Source organism: Chamaea fasciata, unplaced genomic scaffold (genome assembly GCF_029207755.1).
Source record: "Chamaea fasciata isolate MVZ Bird 193981 ecotype frontalis unplaced genomic scaffold, bChaFas1.0.hap1 SCAF_9, whole genome shotgun sequence".
Classification (NCBI taxonomy): Eukaryota; Metazoa; Chordata; class Aves; order Passeriformes; family Sylviidae; genus Chamaea; species Chamaea fasciata.
In genome coordinates, this window is record NW_027094094.1 from 24,992,761 (window position 1) to 25,014,009 (window position 21,249).

A 21,249-nucleotide genomic window follows, 5' to 3' on the forward strand; every position below is an offset into this window, starting at 1 on the left:
ATTAAGACCTTTAATGTGTAAAATCTTACAAATGCTTTAACACAATATAACACCTATATCCAGGATACCGGGGTGGTTTTCATCCAGTTAAAACCAAGATTTTTATTTTCCAGTCTCCAGCTGGTATTTTTTACATCAATAAGCAAAGTATCTAGGCTAGGGCTGAAAGCCCAATTTCTTCTGCTTTAGCCATTGTTATTGAAAAAAAAGAAAAACCAAATCACACACATACATGCTGCTGAAAAATAAAACTCTTCAGATCTGGTCAGAGAACTGCTGGACAGTACTTTCCCCTTTGGGGTTCTCACTTGGTCTGTAATGTTGCTTCATTGTTCTTTGCAGTTCTATAGAGAAAAAGTATCCAGAAACTGTAATTTTTTATTTTGATATGGGTTTGGGGGTTTTTTTGAGTGTTGGTGTATCACCCTATTAATTTATAACCTCAAATGCTGTTTGGAACACCATTTCAGTCTATTTTTTGTGAAAGGTCCGAATTCTCCTTTTATGTATTAATTTATTTTTTCTATTGGAGAGAGGTATGGCACATGAAGAAGCAAAATAAATTGTTTGTGTGTTCTGCTGTGGTAATATAAATAATTATGATAAAATCTTTCCTTAAAAGTGCAATGAGCAACAATAATTCCTGATTTATAACCACTAGACCAGGAAAAATCCAGGTTAATCTTCTATTCTTCATTTATAAGAATTTGCTACAGAAGTGCAACATAAAGATAAGAATTTTTTTTTCTTTAAATAAGAAAATTAGTTCCTCCCCAAATGCTGTAGAAGCTGTTATTTAAGAATTAAGATCCCAGTACAAGTAAAAAGATGGCAAAGATTCCAACCCCTTTTGAGGCAAGTGGATCCTGTCTCACAAAAAAAAAATTGATTATAGTTATTACAGTGTGTTTAACAGTAGGACTTTGGCCATAAAAATTATGGATATTTATTTCGGAGAGAATTATCTCTGGTCTAGAGTGATAAACCTCCTTTATAATGGTGTAATGTAATTAGTTGGTTCAGCTTAGAAGTACCTATTATCAATTTTGAACACTCAAAACCCTCACACCAGCCCCCACCAGTCGCCACCACACATGAAGAAATTTGCCATCGGTTCCAGCAAACACAAATTTTTCTGTGGCTCCCGGATTTTGGTAGAAACTTGATTTAAAAACCCCATGGTTCTTGAGAAAACTGAGTTGAAATTCAACCTTTTGTGAAGCTAAGTGGCAGGATGTGACACAGGCTGGCAGGGCTACCTTATCTTGTATAAATTGTGAGTGTACCTCAAGAGTATCAGGTTGCAAGTGATATCTCATTACTGGAAGTTGTTATAATATCCTGTTAGCCAACAGTTACACAAACATTTCAAAACACAATAGATGCAGGATTCTTGGAAATTAGAGTAGCACCTGAAAAAAATGGTAAGAGGACTTGGGTTTGTTTTTTTAAGTCCCTGTTAGGAAACCAGGGTTTGGCAGAATTTGCCTCGAGGGTTATAACCCAGGTGTGATGCCAAGTGAAACCCGGAATGAAGCTTTCACCCATCTCTGCCCTTGTGGCTCAGGAGCTGAACAACACTGCAGAGCAAGGGTCCCTTAACCCTTGAGCAGGCTGTGGCAGTGGGAACTATTGAACTGTTAGAGAGATGAGATACCGTCTTGCTTTCTATTTGCCATAGAGCTTCTGCGTTTTTCTCAGCTGAACTGCGCCAAGTAACATACCTGAGATATCCAGAGACCTCCTCTTGGATCCTTCTCTCTTAAGTCCCTGGGCAGTAGCATTCATGTGCACTGATCACATGTAAAATGAAGACTTTCTGCTTAAAAACGCTGTTCATAATTTAATTTTAAAAAATGCCTGTTGAAGTCTGCTGTCCCAAGTGTCTGCGTCTTGCTGAATTGCTTTTAGGTCTCAGCAAAAAATAGCTTTAGCCCTCCTCTGAGAACCTCATGTCTCCCCACGTTCTGTGCTCTTCCTGCTGTTCCCAGGCATAAGAGACTTGCTGGGGGCAGTCTGATAATTGTTTGGAAGAGAAAAGGAAATGCAGAGAACAGGACAAGATGGAAACAAGGTAGGGTGGAAACAACGGCAGAACAGAACAAAATCAACTTAAACAGAAAATATTGGTGGGGTTGGGGGCATTAAAATGCAAACAGAGAATAAGAAAATAATTTTTAAGGCTATCTGTGAATAGCACTATGGAAGAAGAAACCCTGACTTCCAGGAGAGTAAGTACACCAAAGAAAGGCCAACAAACAGGCTTATGGAAGGAGCACACAGCCATTCAACTATTCAAATCTGTCTATATTTCTCAGAGCAGCTAAGAAAGCAGCATTGTCTTTAGCAGGTTTTGCCTTTGCCTACGTACACTGCACAACACAATCCACTCAGAACATCCATAATTTTCTTCACAGCCACTAAAACTATGAAGCCTCTTACTGATTGATGCAGAAACTGAAGAAAAGTTACCTCCATACTCAAAAATAATTTGTTCTTTATCAGATCTGTGTCCTTGAATCTTGCTAGACCTCTGTGATATGTAGTTCAAGGAGATATCAGAAAATAGTTTACAAGCTATGGTAATTATATAAAATATTCTATTAGGCAATCATAAACAAGCATATTAGAAATGAAGGTGTATTTAAATACCTATTTAACTTGCACCATCTCATTAATACGCTGATGAAAATCAAGACAAGAAAGGTTTATAGTTTATCAAATCGACATCAGTTTTTCCCCAGGAGTCTATTACAAGAAACCTTTTGTCCCTCTCCTGGTTTCCCAGGCCCTGAGTCAGCATGTGAAACTCACAACTGCTGGCCAAACCTCCTCCTCTTCTCGCACTTGCCTAACTTGTGGTTTCTTCCAGGTGCAGTTAAGTGTTCAAGTTGTTCTCACCATGGATGCAAAGGGCCAGGATCTGCCAGTGACCTTTTCTAGGGCTCATCTAGAACCCAGGTACTGGCCGGTTGTCTGTTTGATTTTGGTGGGGTTTTTTTACCGAAAATAACAATTAAAAAACCTCTGCCAGAAGAATGTTGAAAGCATTACATCAAACACTCAAAAGCTAAGAAACTTGGGCAAGAGACTTGAAACGAAGGTTACTCATGCAAATTTAAAACAGCCCTTTTCTGTCATACAACTGGGTACTGCCTATTTATTTTTCACAGGACTGGTGCACTCAGGGGCACTCAACAAACAGTGCAGCAGGATTTAATCCAGCATCTCTGGGCACACCACCAAGGACAAAGTGTTGAGGGCATACATCCTTGATTGAGGTGAGTATGGAAGGGCAGGGCACAGGTGCACAGTGCCTGTGGAGGTGATCTAGCCTTGCTTAGACCCAGTAGCAAGTTAGGCTAATAGGGATGCTGCTGACATTCCCCATTTAGTTTCAAAGCACTTAACTTCTCTGCTGTCTTGGCTGTTGGCCTTGCTGCAATATCAGGATGCTGGCCTGACACCACGTGCATGATGCGGCCGCATCTGACTTGAACTGGAACATAGACTCAAACACCTTTCCTCAAAATCTTCACTGCCCAGAGCCAACTCTCAGCGGAGAACAGCTGTAAAATGCCTGCCAAGGCCATCTCCATTTCAGTGATACTCTTCATCTTGGGCCTCTGTACTCACAGGACTGGCATAAAGCAGCTTTTTCCTTCACTGGGAGGTCATTGCTCCACTGGAGTAAACTGCTCTTTTTGACATATAAACTTTTCCTGGAGTATTCTGTAAGTTATTTCAGCATGTGTCTCTCTAGCTCTCTCTTCTATGTGTGCTGCAGATGCACCACTGTCTTTTGGCTTTGCTGCTACAATTGTCAGATTCTGTTTAATTACAAGACTTCAGTCATTATCACTGTTAAGTCCTCAGTCTGTAACAAAAATGATGGTTCATATTTCAGGAGAACTTGTTAATGGCTTATGTTCTGGGATATTTGCACAACCACTCTGTGGAAACATTAAGTATTTCAAATATGAATTGAGAAATTTGTTCTGTTCCAGTGTGAGCATTTTAAAACCTGTGAGTGTGTTTCTACAAGTTAAAAAAGTACCTTCAAATACTTTCCTCATGTTTTAAGTATATTTACCTCTTGAAGAAAACAATCCCCCATCATTCAAGTTGAAGATCATTAAATTGCCATTAATATGCAAATTCATATCATATGACATATTCTTTGTCCTTTCTGTAGGTGAGAAGATGGATCTCAAATTACATGCCCTATAAATTGGACCATTTAATGAGTCTTTCTTAATTCACACTGGAGCTGCTAGGTAAGTTGAACATCTTTAGATAGGTTGCTGCTTGCTTAAACTATGTCGAATCTATTAAACTGTATCACAAAACTTTCTATTTTTGGTGTGTGTATCAACATTTTTATTAACAATTTCACCTTTTTATAGACCATGTCACCTGAGGTGAAGAAATGTTTAAAAATGGATGCTACAATAGAAGAATAAGTATTAGCAGTTGTTTTGCTCTTTAAACCAGTTGACAAAGGCAGGATGTCCCACTTTGTCTTAAACATTCTCTTGCTAAAGCAGCCTTATGTCTATTGCCCTCCTGTAAAATGAAACTGTAACCTTTTGCACGGGGAAAAATGGCATATCACGGTATCTGATGTACAGAAAAGAGCTTTGAAGGGATACTTTGGGTTTTTGCTCTGTAGACTTAGCAGACTGTCTTTTGGAAAAATATTTTAATTGTCTGAAATAGGATAACTTTGCAACTACATGAGTGACATTGGTGTCACTGTGGACAAAGTGTGATATGCGTAAGACTTTGGACCCAGAAAAATTCTAAAACATTCTCTCTCTTTTTTTTTTCTTTTTTTTTTTTTTTTTAATGCAGGACTCTACACTGGAGAGTGAAGCAGTCTAGTTTACCTTTAGCTTTAAATGATGCTGTCTCCACATCTGCACAAAATCTTAGCAGTAGCTTTTTTCCTGCTCTCATTCTGTGCTCAAGTTAAAACACAAGGATTTCTTTCAAAGTTCCCTTTCAAGCCTCTTTTTGGAGATGGGAGTGATGAACAAGTACCAGGTACATGGAGTTATCTTCATTTTTATCTGTTGTGTTCCATGCTTTGTAACTTCAGTGCTATCTACCATTATCTGATGGGTGTTCTACTTGAAATAAAATGAACAGGACTTTTCTAATTCCTTATATGAAGTAAGATGCTTTAATCTCTGTTTATGATGCAGTGGTTCACTGATATTTTCTCTGTGAATACAGAGAAAAGTTTAGAATTTTCCATAGCACAAAAAAATTGTTGCTGAGTCCTAGGTTGGAGCTGTAAGCAAGTGCTTGAAAAGCCTGAAGGATTCTGTCGAGGATTCAGTCCCTAAACACAGTTAAGAATCAACTAAATAGCCTACTGCACTAGTGTCAGTGTTTAGCCTGGACTGGCTCAATCACTTACAGAGAAAACTAACTCAGTTTTCCAGTTCCAGTTTTCCATAAACATCCCTGCTCTGCAGGCAACTTCCAGGAACTTATTCCCTATCCTTACAAAGATTAATGTGTGAAGGTATTGCCTGTTGAAAACACAGCAGTAAACTGAAACTTGTCAAACAAACATTTTAAAAGTTCCTGTTAGTTTCATATGATGAGTTCTGCTGTATTCGAAAGCCAAGACTGAAACTGTAATGCAAAGTGCGTAATAGCTGGTTTTGTTCACAGATCTCATACCACTGGCTGGTACTGAAAATGGGGATGTTATCCGTCAATTACAACATCGGATTTTCAGACTTGAAGGAGGTATTTTATCTGCCTTTACTTTCTGCTGCTACTGGGTTAGTGGTGAGAGACCAGGTGGGCAAAAACTGCTTCTTAGGAAAAAGGCAGAATTTTCTGCAGTTCCATTGCATTCCTTTTGTATCTTCTTCACTCGTATATCATTGAACGAAAACTTTCAAATGGCAGAGGTGGGAATTAGAATTTCATAACTAGTGGGAGACACCTGGGTAGCAGCTCTGAAGTATGAGCGCAAGCAAGGCAGGAATGTGCCAGATTAAATTCCCTGCCTGTGCAGAGCTGCTCCATGCACACCATGTGCTCCCAACAGACAAAGAGATCACTAAAAACATACTAAAACAATCAAGACCAGAACAAATCTAAGATCCCACTCACTCAAGAACGTTGCTATACTGCAAACCACCTCAGAGTCTTACAGACTGTCTCAAAGAAAATCATATACTTTTTTAAAAAATAATATAAAATATAAATTTTAAAATATTTCATTTCCTTTCCTCCTTCTCCAACTTCTTATGTGATTCTCCTGTTTCATCATCTGTGCATGTATGTGTTTCTTCCCTTTTCCCCCATCCCCATTTTCACATTTCTTTGAAACCTTTGATTTCAAGTTCTCCTTTCCTTTACCTTTTCCTGGGTTTAATCTAAAGTTATGGAGCGAAATAGCAGGAGTCACAATTGACAGCAAAGTGAGCACAAAACAAGGCATGCGTGTTTAACAGCTTTTCCCTTCTCTTGCAGTCCTTCGCTTGAACAAGATGATAACAGAGTCTGGAGGAAAAATATTTGCTAGCAATGGGAAAACAGCTGATTTTGATGGTACAGTGGAAAAATGTAAAGAGGCTGGAGGCTCTATCGCCACTCCAAGGAACCCTGGCGAGAATGATGCTATTCTGTACTTCGTGAAACATTTTAACAGCTATGCCTACCTGGGGATAAAACAATCTCTTATTCCAGGCAAATTCCAGCCCCTGAAGGGTGCTCAGCTGAGCTATACTAACTGGTACTCAAATGAACCTTCTGGCCGAGGGGAGGAGGAATGTGTGGAGATGTACACTGATGGCACTTGGAATGACAAAAAGTGTAGCAAGAGCCACCTTATTGTCTGCCAGTTTTAGTGCTTCCCTTGCTGCTCTCTGGTATATGCTTCTCTATCACTTGTGTCTTCATTTGTAGCTAGTGAACTTAGATAATGCAACATGAAAAAATAAAATTCACTCTTTCCGGTCTGATCTGTCTTTTAAACAAATACCAACAATAAAGAGAAACTGTATAATGAAAGCAGTGGTCATTTTGTCTCTTTTGTTAATCACTGCTCACTGAGTGTCTTAATACTACTGTCTATGGGTTCCTACTGCTTTTAGCCTGCTGATTTATTACACCAAAAATTAGAGTTCTTGGCCTCATATCTAAAGTGACTTGCAGCCGCAAGATCTTCCAGTACTCCTTTACCCATGAGCCTCTATGTTGTGTGTATTTTGATCCCTCTCTGTACATTTCCCTCACCAAAACTCCCCATGCAGACACTCTGCTGTTGCTCTGGCCACCCTCACCCCCAACAGGTGCCCTGAAAGAAGACATGAGCGGTGCTGCTGGGGTGGCGCAAAGCCATCCCCCTCACATTTCCCATTGGGAAACTTCTCAGTCAGCAGGTCTTTAGCCTTCATACACCTCAAAAGTGGTGTGTAGAAGCCACCTGTTTAGCAATTCCTAATCCCTTTCCTGACTCAAAGATGTAGGAGCACAAGAAGACCAAGGTCCTCTGCCACATGGGATGTGTGTGGAAGAAAACACACAGGAGCCAACAGGAGAATTACTTGGGCCTACGTGGTTTAGGGAAAATCATCAGAGCCATTTTTTTTAGCCAGACAAGGCCAATTTTTTAGGCTATATTGTCACGAGATTCAGATACAACTAATTTTGGGCACCACAAAGGTGTTTGTCAAACCCTCACTGGGATTCCCACGGGGCCAAGGTTGGTGGGTGCCAAGTGACTCAGCACTCATTGCAGAAGCTGCTCAGTCTCCACTACCCAGCTTAAGCTAAAGGATTAAGAGAAATCTTTCTCAGCTTTCTTGCTTGAGTCTGTTCACCTACTGAAGGTGAGAATTCCCCAGGTTTAGATTCACCGTTGTGCAGTATAGCTACACACTCAGAGATGTCTGATATGGTTTTTTCCTTTCTCCGGGGCAGTTGACTTCAGCACAGCTTAGGCAATGAAGCAGCATCAGCTCCTGGTGCAAAGAAGGCTTTGCAACATGGTGCAAAGGCTGGTTGAGCATCTGGGGATGCCTCCATGAAGCCAAATGCCTGACTATCAGTCACTCTCATTCACACTGTGTTAGTCCCAGCTGGATCACGGAAACCTGAGCAAGGTCCAGCTCCAGAGCCAGATCAGCCCCCCTCAGCCTCTGCATGACAAGGAGACAGAACAGCCAAACTAAGGAAGGTAACAGGGGAGGGATGGTGTGCTCACAGCTCCTGTGGACCTGGGGGCCAGCAGAGAGGCTGCTTGGAGCCTCGTAGCTGTGCAAATCACTGTAATTCCAGAGCAGCAACTTGCCATGCACAACATTACTGCACTGACTTAAATTAGATTACAGGATTATTTTGGGCACATGGTCTCACCACCTGCTCTGTGACAAGGAATGGGTCTTCCTGGCCTTCTTTCAGCCCTCTGCTTGGTGTCAGGGACTGTGAATCATTCTTGCTGTTATTCTCTGCAAACTAGGCTGCTTGTCTTTTAGGTATTAGGAAAATTAATGCAAGGAGGTTGGTGTCAAACCAAGACACCTTTCTGCTTGAACAGCCTGGTGCCTGCAGGTGGTCCACCTTCACAGGCAGACTCAATTTATCACTCCAGCAGTATTTAAATCCTCCATCACAATGCATGCTAAATAGGACCCTGTTTCCAAGAGCTATAAAATTATCTCAACATATGCAAAGATAAAACTTCTGCGAGCAAAGTCCTGTTTATCCATGCATCTGTTTGGCATGTAAGGAGATCTACAAGCTGGTAATGAATGCCTTATTTCTGGACAGCACAGCCAAAATATAAACTACTGAATCCCACATCATGTAAGGTCTAGATAAACTGCTCTGATAACCCATTGTAACAGGTAATTAGAGGCGAAATGAGGACTCAGGAGCCCATATGGCACTTTTTCACTTGCAAACTCTATTCTTACAAACATTTTACAGCTCACCAGTATCTGCCTGCACCCATCAGCTCACCTGCCCAGTCTTCAGCCTTGCGTGACTCCTGTTGTGCAATTAACTCTGCCACGAGCACAAGGAAACAGGATCCCAAGCATCATCTCAGTAATTTTCCACTCTTCGTATTCCAGTAAAGTTTAAGAAATTTACAGTCATTAACATCGGCCTGAGAATGAAGTTGGACACACAGCCCACCAGCACCAAACGCTTAAAGCCATGGTAAGTTTTTTATTTTATCCTGCTAATCTCCAGGGGTTCACAGAGTTATATATCAAAATCAAAGCTATTTGCAGGTGTGTGTGAAGGAAAGCAGCTGCCTTCAGTGTTAGTCTAATGAATATGTGCCACAGCAGAAATGTTCCGCCACTGCCCCATCTTTGGGCTTGTCCTCTGTGGGCTGCCAGAGAGGAGAGTAAAGGACTTTGTTACCCCACAGCTCCATGTGCCCTTTTGAGACACTGTAACTACTCATGGTACTGGGATGAGGACACAAAACCTCAAAGCAAATGTTTGTCACCCTGCCTGAAGCTGCCACCTTCGACAACCCTGCTGACAGCAGGCAGGTCTGAAACAGCAGTCTTAGCCTGAAAGGGAGATTGGTTCAGCATTTGGGCACTGAATTTATTTCTTAAATCTGAATGAGAGGCCAGTACGACATCCTCTGATCGTAGAAAGACAGGACTTCCCAAGGCTAGCAAGCATTTACTTCAAAAGTTGTTTTCTGAAATATTTGTTAACTTATTTTAAAAAAGCTTAATCCACCTTACCCTAACTTTAAATACTAATTGTGCTTTTAAAAACTGCCACTGTTTGATGCATATTTACTAGTACTTGTGGATATTCTGGACCACCCAGCATGCTGATAAGCCAAACTCTGTGATATTCAGTTTTCAGTCAATGGCAGGCACTTTCCCACTTTTTACAACTTCAGTTGTAGGGCTTATAGTACCACCACTAGGATTAAATAAAGTTAAAACTGTATTAATCTAAAGAGTTAGTAAAAGAACAGTATAAACAGATTACTTGGAAAGCAACTTACTGATGTGGAAAGCAAGGAATTTTTTAGCAAGATGAAACATTAGTGTCAAATATCAAGAGAGGTGGAAGTCATAAGTCAGATTCTTCTGGGAAAAGTGTTACTGATTCTGCGTTATATAGTGGAAAACAATTATTACACTTACCCACCCCCCTGCCAAGAATTGATCAGAAAACTGTTTTGAATTCTACAAAAATATCCGTCATGGGAAAAATCATTCTTAACAGCTGTTATTTTCTGTGAGAAAACTCTAGTTAATATTTTTTTCTGCTTTGTAAGAAACTGAAAAACCTATTGATAGTTGTGTGACTTTGAGGTGTAAAGGGACATCCTTGCGATCTGAAGCTCTGTAGAGCCCTTTGGATGTGCCCAGTCCAGCCCAGGTCATTCCACAGGCTGCATTGTTCAGTTCTTAAGGCAGGCTGCAGTTTGGCCTTCACATCTCTTGTCAAGAGGCAGGAGCAGGATGCAGCAGTGTGTTCAGCACTAAGGCCGCTTCTCAGGGACTGTGAAGTGCCACCTCTAGAGAGCCAGAGCTGGCTCAGCAAAGCCCCTGAAGAGGTTTTTACATGCACTTTATAGAACAGATACTGCAGCAGCCTGAGCATAGCTGTGATTTTTCAAATATTTAAATAAAGCTAAGCTGTTAAGTAGCAAGTGGGTTGTTGAATGTATACAGGTGGAAGAGAGTTGGGTGTATGAACGCCTCAGATCTGCAATAAACTTAGGGGCATCAGCCTTCATATTTCTGAAGGCTGGACATTCTGTTTGTAATAAGCAATGAGTTTGAGAGAATGAGTTACTGAAATAGATTACTCACTTGTGAGTAAAGAAGATGATTTACCAGGAAAGCCCAAGTGGTTTTCTGGTGAAAAATGGGCCCTCATTTTTCACTGCAGCGGCTGTCCCCTAAAGCCGGCTGTGAAGAGCCAGCTATTGTTCTGCTGATCCTGAGCAAACCGCGGTGGAGGCAGAGCTTGGGAAGGCTTGTGCCGCCTTAAGAACACCCGCGGGGAGGTGATAGAGGCACCGCTGTACAAACAAGTGCCCGAGCACCGTACTGGCTCACCTGAGGCAGCCGGGGGAGCCTGCCCTGCCCAGGCGGCGCAGGTGACTGTCCCTGCCCCGTCACCGCCGCTGCCCCGAGCGCGGGATGGGCGCGCAAAGCCTCTGCGGCCCGCGGGCAGCGCCTGCGGGGCACCCGGAGCACACGCAGGAGGTAAGAGCGGGCAGAAAAGATCCCAGCACCCCCTCGCAGGTAGTCAGGTGAGAAAGACAAAAAAAATTCGACACAAATTCAACGGCTTCGGTGTTTTTCTGCCTTTCTAATACTAAGGGTGATAGCTAAATTTTTTCTTATTTGGGTAAAAAAGGTTGCCAGCAGGGATGATTTGACAAAACGGAGTTCCCATTCACGTAATTAATTTTAAGTGCAAAATAGTTTGCTAATTGGTCAGAATGCTGTCTGTAAGCGGACTGCATGAGGCAATCCTTTAGTCTCCTTTTACAGTTAGCACACCTCCAACTTGTATAAGTTTGTTCAAAAGTGTTCAAAATCTAAATATTTCAGAACAGGAAATGTCTGTGACTCAGCGTAGGTGTCTCCCCACTGCTACACATTCAAGAATCAGAAACCTAACAGACGTATGCCACAATGTGTGATCTATGAGAGCACAAAACCACCTTTTTAGACAAAATACGAAAATCTGAATTTATATGTCCAGAAAAGTGTGATTTAAATAACAGCTGAGAAACTCGTCTTGCATTTTTAACTTTCCTTGTAGTCACCTGAAACTACACTACCTGTAATCACCTACACTTTCATTGTAATCACAGTTACTTTTGGAAGTGAAACTAAGGGCTTGATCAGCTTAATCACACAGTTTGCTATACTAGTTTTGTCTGTTAAATGGTCTCCATCATAATTTTTGTTTTAAAAATCTTCCCCCTTATTGCATACATTTCATTTCTGCACCCAAATTTCACATTGAGGTATTTTAAGCTAGATTTGTATCCTGCAGTGACTTTACTCACTGAAAGATAAATACTTACAGATTTGACTTAAAAATAATCAGACTAAACTGCTTCATGCCTTATAAAGGCTGAAATCCTTTAAAAATTAATACTAAAATATTCTAATTAATACTTTATTTACTTGCAGAGGGAGCTATTTATAAAAAGCAAATTCAGTGAAATTTCTGTTAATATTTTAATGATTCTGAGTGTTTTCATGCAGTTTTGGTTTGAAATGTTTGGCCCTCTAGAGACCAAAGCAGCATTATTAGACCTTTCTAAGGTTCTACACAGTTGCCATGCTGCCTTTTCTCTAAGGTACCAAACTCATTAATTTGATTTCTGGTTCTTACAGGAGTTTTAAGTGACGATTCTAACTTGCAGTGTAGTTATCTCTCGATCATCACCCTCTTTTCAAGTCCATCACTGTGCCAGACATCCAGGTCTGAGAATTTTTTCCCGTTCCTACCATTTGCTGCCTCTGTTTGTAGCACACAGTCAGGGAAGTGGCAGAGGATTGAATTCACCTTTGCTGCAGTTGCACAGGGTTACAAGGCACGCTCAGGACGCTGCAGCAGCAGTGACCTCTTCAGAAAAGCAGTCATGGGTGATTATCTTGGAGTGTTAACAGGAAGCTGGCAGTTAAGTTAGAGAACAAGCACTCAGCAGCACTTGTTTTCCCCACTTGAAGGGCAAATATTTGTATCACTGACTGAGTGGAAAATGAAGCAGAACAAGTTCATTGTTGCTGTTGTTGGTTAGCCCCTTTCAGCTTGCTCTTCCTTTGAAAAAAGTGCGTGCCTGGGAGAAGAGTGGTCACACCCCTGCAATGCGGGAAGGGTTTCGCAGCTCCAGTTGTGCTAAAGCAGCTGGGAGCCCATCTTTGTGTCTGACTGAGCAGCTCTCAGGTGTAGATAATAAAACCCCTCCCCACATAAACAGCTATAAGCCCTGTTTGTAGAAGATACGGGAAATTCAATATGGTTCATATGTATATATTTATCTATATATATTTATCTGATGTACTTAATAGCAGAGAAAAAGGCAGGAGAAAAGGACCACAAGGCAAGTCAGAAACTGAGATATTTAAAGGAGTTAACTGACAAAGACATTCAAATTAGCAGACAGGAGGCTAATATGGCTTTCAGGTGTGTGGGTTCTGGCAAAGGACTTGCAGTCCTTATGACTTTCAGGTGTGTGGGTCCTGTAGCAGGCACTACCTTGGAAACTGCATTCCTTAAGACACCCTTCCTTAAGACACCCTTATTAACACCCTTATTAACCTGTGACATTCCCTGTGCAGCAGCTGTAGGCAGCAGTGAGGCAGCACAAGGAAGCTCCCTGGGGGAAAAAAAAATAAAAATCCCTCTCCCGCAGCCTCTCCAGCTTAAAAACAGTCTCATGCCTATCTTCACCCCCCCGTCAGTGGGAAGAGAGGAATAATACCAAAGGCTGCCACAGGAAAGGTCAGAATATCATCCAGCCCGATGGGCTCTACAGCATAGCCCGCATCAGCAGAACTACAGGTCAGAGCAGATGAACACACACAAAATGAAGCAGCTGTTTTGTAATTTGGGTGAAAACAGACGCAGAGCACAGGCCACTTCAGGGGATGAACCTGGTGGGCAGCATTCCAGCTCCAGTCACCCTCCTGCCACAGGTGTGTGACTTCATTGGTAAGAAGAGAGCAGCTGAGAGAGTGCTCCAGGCCCTGAGCTAGGGGAGCTCCAGCTGCAGCCTCTGTGCTTTTCCTGTGCTTGTAAGATTTGAGCTTAATCTAACTAGGACATCACATAGCAGCCAAGGAGCACTCCGTTAGGAGTCTCCTAATGGATAGCTAGGTTTCATTAAGGATAGCATGGCCTAAATTCTCCAAGATTTGTTACCAGACATATAGCGACTCTCCTCACAAACCACAGCAAAAAAAATAAATTGAGCTAATGGCAATTTTAACACAGTCATGTAGGCAACATATACAAATTAATCAAACTTTCTACTCTCCTCAGACTTACACATTCTATCAACCCTGTTTCCATCTTCACCTTTACATAAAGGTGAGGATTTAGGAACAAAAATCCAGTAAAGCACATGCTCGGACAAACCTGAGACCTCCTCTGGTGAGTTGTAGCCCCGATTCCCACAGTGTAGGCAGCACTGCACCCCTCAGGAAACATCCTCACTACTGGCACTGCTAGAGGTTGTGGAGAAAAAAACGTTATCAGCCCCTGGTACTTCCTTTTATTCACCCACTGTGTGGGTCCTGGAAGAGGACTTGCCATCCTGATGACTTCCAGGTGTGTGGGTCCTGTGGAAGGAACTGCATTGAACACTGCATTCCCTAGGACACAACTATTAGCACTTAACAAAATCAACATGATTTAACTCATTCCTAAGCACCCTGCTCTTTCTAAAGTGTTACACATGAAAAAAGATAAAATATACATTCTGATGGTAGTTCAATTTCCTGTTCTCCTTTCTTTTATTTTCTGCCTTAGCTTTGATGCATGTCAGTGTAGTAATCATTTTGTGTAATGATGCTCTAAGTGGGAGAGGAGGGCCTTAAAAATCAAAACTTTAAAGAGAAAAGCTTAGGAACAGGAGTTTGGAACATGCTTCAGGGTGGACAGGGTGTCTTACACCAGCATCAGCAACTGCACCTGAGCCAAGGGGGAAAGGCAGGCTGATGCTGTGTGGAGGCTCCTGAGGGCACAGAGAGAGAGAGAGAGAGAAAGAGCAGGAGCTTTTCTGGGGTCTGCAACTCAGGAAATGAGTTTATTCTTCAGGCTGAGAAAGGAATAGGCCGAAGAGGCTGACACCCCTATGCTGGCTGAAACAAACACATCTATTCAGACACGATTCCCATTTGCAAGTAAATAATGCAGCCCATTTTTTGCTTTACAGCCTCAGACTCTTGACATGAAGGAAATCATGGTGGGAACAGTCCTGGCCCCGTGGGAAATCCTGCTGGTCATTTTTGCTGCAGTGCTGGTGATGAGTTTCCTGATGTTGCTGCCCCCCGCTGCAGTGGTGCTCTGGAGAATGAAGCGTGTGCCGCAGATCTCGCTGCACGGCTCCGTGTGAGCCAGCCCTGCTGCCCCGGGGAGGATGGGTCACACGGATAACACCTCTCAGGATCACTCTCACTACCTGTGATCCACCCAAAAGCAGTGGGTCTACCACTGTGTTGCTGTGAAAAGAGAATGTGTGTGATTTTTTTGGTCATGAACTGCAGTCCTCGGCACTTTGCATTCCATTTTTTGGCTGGGTTGTAATTACTGTTGTTGGCTCAGTTCCTAGACTGACTTCCTCTCTTGTATTATAATGGACTGAAAGAGAAGTAAGGATAATGCAGCGCTGTATTCCCTTAATTAATATCAGGAAAGCCCCTCTCTCTATAGTTACACTGGAAATATTACCGAAGCCTTTAGCTGACTGACACTCATGCAGGTGGACTTATCAAAAGCATGCAGGATATCCTGGGGAGGCAGTAGCTTAGTCTGGTTGTATTGCAAAACCATAAAAAATATAACATTTCAGAGAATGGTACCATAAATAAGCTTCCCCTGCTTCTGTTGTTTGATCTGAAAACTTAATGGTTTAAAATGTTATTATTTCCTTTTATATGGATTTCCCTCTCTCTTCAACCCCCTAGTGCCAGAACAAAGTCTACCCCATCCTGGGGCTACAGCAGGAGCATGAGGAATGGTCCAGTGCTCAGACAGGTCAGGCCAGACAACAAGAAGAAGTTAATGTAAACACATAGCAACCATTTACATGAATTAAATGATGCAAATGTACTCCAGGAAATAACATGATTAAATTTACTTCAGTTTTTACCTGTGTCATATGGGCTTATTGAGTCAAATCTCTGTCTCATATATAAATAAGAACTCAGGTGGTGGGAATAGAACAAAACCTCTTCTCTGCAAGTTTTTGAAAAACACCCCAGCAACCCAATCTCCAGCTTAATATCAGGTTTGTGACAGATGATAATTAAAGCTTTCCAGTCTAATTCTTCCACACTGTGTGACACTCTCGATGAGGATTTCTGTCCCACAGATGAAAGTTTCTGTTAGTTTACAGGCTTGATTTCCTTATGAAATAAAATATGAGTGACTTTTCTTTTCATTTGTTGGTTGGTTTGGAAAGTCATTAAAATAGATTAACAAAATTGAGAGAAAAAATGGGGTTTAGCACCTGTAGAAAAATTATACTGCAAAGTACTCCACATATTTTATCTGAGCATCAGTTGATAATGATTTGGCTGGAAAGATTTAAAAATATTACAATTTCATTTGAAAGAGATTATTTGTTTGCCAGAAATAAATACATTTAAAACAAACAAACAAAAAACCCAAATCTCCTTTTTTTTCCTTTAAGACCACAGCACTTTTGTCTCCAACGCAATGGCTGAATTTATTGCCACAGGGTTTATAAGCAGCCAAAGCAGTCAACTCATCCCTTTTCTGGTGTAATTGTCTGCTCCACTCATTGTCATATGACTGTCTGCTTCTGGGCCCTAAAGCAGCTGGGGTCATTTATGGGGTTTTTCGCTTGTAACAACTTGATTCTGAGCCTGAAATGTAAGTATGTAAATATATATATTTGAATCACTTATCTGATTAATGAGGTGAAGGTCAATTTCACATCATGTACCACAAAACTATGCCATCTGTGTCTGAGAGATCGACAGAAATAGGGAAAAGGCAAAAAGGGAAAGGAAACACAAACAGATGAGCTGTCTTCAGATCTACAGCTTCACTGTTTGCTCAACAGAAGAAAATTAAAATATTACCGCAAGCACAGATTCCACTGAAAACCAAGCAAGCAGTAACTCAATTTCTTGTTTATATTTCGTAATAATTCACATGCAGGTTGTTCGGTAGCTGCAGCTCCACAAACAAGCTGGATCGCCAGTGCTAAGTTGCCTTTGATCTTCACTTTCACTTAGTGCCAGGTGGACAATGGACAGGTTTTCTGCTGCTGTTCTAAGCCCCAGTCAAGCAAGAAAGTGGATTAAGTATTATACCCCTACAGCCAGGAACTGTTGTCACTTACATAGCAGATCATCAGAGCAATAACAGTGATTAACTGGCAGCTGTACAAGTGAGTAGGAGTATGGCCCTTGCTCAGTAAACATGACCCCGACACAGAAGAATTTCTGATAACAATCAATGTTGGCACTATCTTCAGAGATCCTGAAGAAGTTAAGCCAATAGGAAGGCATCCATTAAAAAGCTCTTACTTAATTCCAACTAGACAAATTTAATCCATAAAAATGGTCTTCTTTCTTTTGAAGCTCTTCTGCCATGAGCAGCAGGATTAGATTTAGCCTATATATCCCTACCCCAAAGCTGAGGTCGTGACTGTGAACCTCAACCCTTTAACTAAATAAAAGCTGTGTGTTTACATGTGTTAGCCATGATTTCACTGCTGTCCAAGTGCTGTCAGCAGGCTGGGCTGTGCCCAGGCTGCTCGGTGCTAGTAACCACAGATGGTACAATCAGCCCCCTGGTCCCGGTGGGAGCCGTCGATGCCTTCCCCTGCAAGCTCTTTGAGGAAGATGTTCAGCAGCTCTGCCTCAGTCTCAGGGAAGGCAAGTGTGTGCACACAGGTGCTGTTGCTGGGGAAATAGGCAGATTTAGCTCCACTGATGGCCATCTCAGAGGCTGGAAAAGATCAAAGATGGCAATAAATAAATAAACAAATAGGCAGCTGATTATTATACAATAATATTATAATATATGATATATTATTGTATATAATATTTAATATATAATGCATAATATACAATATATATTATATTTTTGTATTATATACTATAATTATTATATAATAATATAATGATAACTTAGATTGTTCCTGATCTTTACACCATGTGCCGGCATTCTTATTTTCGAGACTAAAGTGCCTAGATGATTGCTTGCTTTTAGTAAGTCTTGGAAAACAACTAGCAACGAGGCACTGTCAACAGTAAAATATTTTCCATTAAGCACAGGAGAGGCAGGGTGGCCCTTTTGTGTATCTGTATGCACACTTAATTTTTAAGTTAAGGCAATAACAAAAGAGTCATACAGCCTGCTTTGGGTCGCAGATTGCTCAGTGGATAGAGCGGGAGCAGTCTTACAGTCCTTGGGCTGCCATGAAGATGGCAGCACTGCTGGCTGGGGGCCAGCTGCTGGGCTTTATTGTATCTGCATAGAGGTGTTGGCCAATTATTGCTAAGATTCCTCAAGTATTGTTGAAAGATAAACAGTTTTATGTCCTACTGCTGTCTGTCCGGTGGGTCACACAACCCTTGTGCAACGTGGGGTTTGTATTAGGGTGATACCAATTTACTGTTTTTTTAAAAAACAGGTCCATCTTCCCCACAAACATTTGCATAAATGTCATATTTGGTACCCCAAGATGAAACAGCAATGCCTTCATGAGAGTATTAATGCTAAACTGTTTTCTTACTCGTCAGTTTGCCAGCTCAGCACTGGCTCTCACAATGTCACACATGACAAGGTTGTCACGAACAGAGAAACTTTTCTTTCTCCTGTTTTTTTGAACAAAAGAGAGGGAGCCTGGTGTCCTCATGAACAGATATATCTGAGAAGCACTCACGGTTGCAAACAGCCAGTTCCTTTCCCCCGACAAGCTGCGTGGTCCAGGAAAACCCCGTGGCATTGCCACACACTTCATACAGCCTGCTTCTTCTGAGGAACTGGAAGTCATAACCCTTGGGAAGCAACGGTGGGGAGAAAACAAACAAACAAACACTGTCTTAGTGCACCTCACGGTAACTGCAAGGGGAAGAAACAGTCAGTCAAACACAAACAGTACAACCTCTCCCAGCCCTAAGGGATATAAAAAAAGTATAGCAAGCAAAATTAGGCTTTACCAAGTAAGCAGTTGTAAATGAAGAAAGAGATGCAGGAATGTTACCTTGTTGCACATGGGTTTGCAGTACTGAGCATTGTCAATGGTCACACACACCAGGCCCCCGTTTTTTGGGGCCACTGGGCGTGGGCACGGAGGCAGCTGCTTGCAAACTTTCAGGTGGATAAGAAGAAAAAAGAAAGAGAGCAAGAAAACAATATATCAAGAGTGAAAGTTGGTATAAAAGCCTCCCCTTCCCAAGCAAATTCATTGACCTGTCTCCACTAGCCAGCATCATCAAGCCAAGCATTTTTGCTTGTTTAAATTTTTTTTTTCCCCTTCCAACTTTTTAGTTTTTTGGGCACTCCCACCAAATTTTCCCCTCAGGAGTCACTGTTACATCAGGGTCAGCCCCAGTTACACTTTAGAGGCGCTTCTCTGTGGCATTTGCATTCACAATGCTGATATTCAGTTCTTTCGTGGCCAAAACCATCCAAATATTTCTTGGAAAAATATAGCTGGCATGCCAGGTCCAAGACAGCACAGAGGCTCTGGCTGGAGGGCAGAGCAGGCCCTGACCGTGCTGCTGCTCAGCACCAGTGCTTGGGCTGCAGGGACAGCAGGACCCCCCTGTTTGTGCTGCTGTGCCTCCCCAGTCCCAGTGCTCTCTGTGGCTGAGACCTCTTTTATATATTATGCCCCTCCTCCCCTAAAGAAATGCAGACACTTGGTTCATTCTGTAGTAGGAAAAAATTCCTTTGTGCTTCACCACTGGCTCTTTGTTCAACGCCCAGCAAAGGGGGGCATTGGGTCAGGAGGGGCCTCACATTGCTCTTGAGCAGGGCGCAGCAGATCAAGGGTTTCTTGCAGTGTCCACACCAGGGAATTGATGGAAGCTTTTTCGCCCTTGGCAATCATTTCAGGCAAGCATTTTGAATATTTCTGTGGAGTTAGGGGAGAAGAAGTCTAAGCTGAAAAGGAAAGACTTTGGAGTCTTAGAATTAATCTGTCAGTGAACATACATAAATAAAAAAGCTCATGTATTTCTAGGTAGCTATTGTTACTTATCTGGCTATACTGCTTATGTTCAAGCCACTTCATATATCTGGAGCAAGGCAAAACTGGAAATTATATCTATAAGGGCACTTTTTGGACTAGCACCAGCAGGACCAAAGCTGCGGTAAGTCAGCTGACACTGATGTTTTTCTGCTCTTGCGTGTAGCTCCCCTCCGCAGCATGTACTTTGTACATGGCCAAAGCAACACACGAGTTGTGCTTGCCCAGCCAGCACAGGCAGACAGGGCAGGAGCCCACCAGCACAGGAGGTGGGGGCAGAACAGGCCCTGGGTCAGCCAAGCTCTTACCTCGAGACTCTCATTCACATCATCTATGGTTGCACTTTTGCATTCATTTAGACTGGCAAAAGCTCCGGTGCCAGTATAACCTATAAGACAAGCAGAAGCAGGTACTTAGCTAGGTCATTGTCCCTCCTGACACATGAACAAACCCCAAACACCACTTGCTCAGAGGAACTGTCCTTCTATCCTGCTTCCATCCTATCCCACAGACCTAGTACTAGCTTGTACACCTGAGGAGATCAGGGCTCAAATGTGAACAATCTGTACAAATATTGATTTGTTAGAAACAGCAATGTGAGCATCTGTTTGGGGATACTCAGGGCTGGGTTCCCAAGCAGGTCCTTCACTTCTCTAAGACAGCCCTTTTAAAATAGTTGATAGTCATATTCAAGAATATCTTACCTGCATGAAGCACTGCAAAACTTAGAACAAACAGTAGTTTCTGGGAGAGGCAGGAGCTGGACATTTCTCTCTGCAGGAGACCAGGGGTAATTGCTTGTTGCTTGTGGTGCCTAAGTGCAGAGGCCCTAGAGCCAGGCACAGAGCTGTGTCCCTGTGTCTCTGGTTGTTTGCCCTGTGCTTCCCTTCACGGCAGGGCTGTGATCGGGGATTAGGGGGAGGCACACATTGCCCCACTTGCTGGGAAGCCCAGGGAGAGCTTGCCAGAACAGTCTGGGGGAGGGCAAGGGCACGTTCTCGTTAGGGCACTGAGGCAGGCTGGCTCTGTGCCTGCCAGCTCCACCAGGAAACTTTCAGATTAACTGGTTTACTGTAAACATGTTTAGTGTATGCACATTCTTGCATGCTCTGGCTCTCTCACCACCTTGCCATCTGTCTGTGTTTGCCTCTATCTCTCTCTCTCTCTCTCTCACACACACACACACACACAAATATAATTTCATAAAGTAGACAAAATACTGCCTTAATTTGTATGTCATGCTCCGAGAGAAAGCTCAGAACATCAAATGATGACTGATTTGAACCAAGGGGGTATGATGTGTATCC

At 42.3% G+C, this 21,249-nt stretch overlaps 2 protein-coding genes and 1 long non-coding RNA gene across 4 annotated transcripts; 2 read left to right on the forward strand and 1 right to left on the reverse strand.

Moving 5' to 3' along the window:
• The first annotated feature begins 2,893 nt into the window (after window positions 1–2,893).
• Window positions 2,894–7,032, forward strand: LOC136293700 (pulmonary surfactant-associated protein A-like). Its single transcript, XM_066190633.1, has 6 exons — window positions 2,894–2,961; window positions 3,174–3,281; window positions 4,196–4,277; window positions 4,855–5,046; window positions 5,686–5,763; window positions 6,499–7,032. The coding sequence occupies exons 4-6, from the start codon at window positions 4,902–4,904 to the stop codon at window positions 6,873–6,875; spliced, it is 600 nt and encodes a 199-aa protein (XP_066046730.1). The 5' UTR covers window positions 2,894–2,961; window positions 3,174–3,281; window positions 4,196–4,277; window positions 4,855–4,901; the 3' UTR covers window positions 6,876–7,032.
• A 2,085-nt stretch (window positions 7,033–9,117) lies between these two features.
• Window positions 9,118–15,858, forward strand: LOC136294095 (uncharacterized). Of its 2 annotated transcripts, none has more exons than XR_010722310.1 (2): window positions 9,118–9,192; window positions 14,924–15,858. It is a non-coding gene; the product is annotated as an uncharacterized lncRNA (long non-coding RNA). The 2 variants fall into 2 exon arrangements; XR_010722309.1 differs by lacking the exon at window positions 9,118–9,192 and adding an exon at window positions 11,093–11,228.
• A 1,003-nt stretch (window positions 15,859–16,861) lies between these two features.
• LOC136294094 (uncharacterized) lies at window positions 16,862–20,892 on the reverse strand. The gene is made up of 6 exons (XM_066191542.1): window positions 20,647–20,892; window positions 20,251–20,330; window positions 19,714–19,828; window positions 18,953–19,059; window positions 18,632–18,746; window positions 16,862–17,691 (listed from the first exon to the last, which is right to left on the reverse strand). The coding sequence occupies exons 1-6, from the start codon at window positions 20,708–20,710 to the stop codon at window positions 17,504–17,506; spliced, it is 669 nt and encodes a 222-aa protein (XP_066047639.1). The 5' UTR covers window positions 20,711–20,892; the 3' UTR covers window positions 16,862–17,503.
• Window positions 20,893–21,249: the final 357 nt, after the last annotated feature.

What these genes read in the sequence shown, in the direction of transcription:
- LOC136293700 (XM_066190633.1), top strand. Translation starts at nt 4,902, where the DNA reads ATGATGCTGTCTCCACATCTGCACAAAATCTTAGCAGTAGCTTTTTTC. An exon ending in GAGTGATGAACAAGTACCAG is followed by an intron (nt 5,047 to 5,685) that starts GTACATGGAGTT and finishes TTTTGTTCACAG; the next exon opens with ATCTCATACCACTGGCTGGT. An exon ending in GATTTTCAGACTTGAAGGAG is followed by an intron (nt 5,764 to 6,498) that starts GTATTTTATCTG and finishes CTTCTCTTGCAG; the next exon opens with TCCTTCGCTTGAACAAGATG.
- LOC136294094 (XM_066191542.1), bottom strand. Translation starts at nt 20,710, where the DNA reads ATGTCCAGCTCCTGCCTCTCCCAGAAACTACTGTTTGTTCTAAGTTTT. An exon ending in TTTTGCAGTGCTTCATGCAG is followed by an intron (nt 20,331 to 20,646) that starts GTAAGATATTCT and finishes CTTGTCTTATAG; the next exon opens with GTTATACTGGCACCGGAGCT. An exon ending in GGAACTGGCTGTTTGCAACC is followed by an intron (nt 17,692 to 18,631) that starts GTGAGTGCTTCT and finishes GATCTTTTCCAG; the next exon opens with CCTCTGAGATGGCCATCAGT.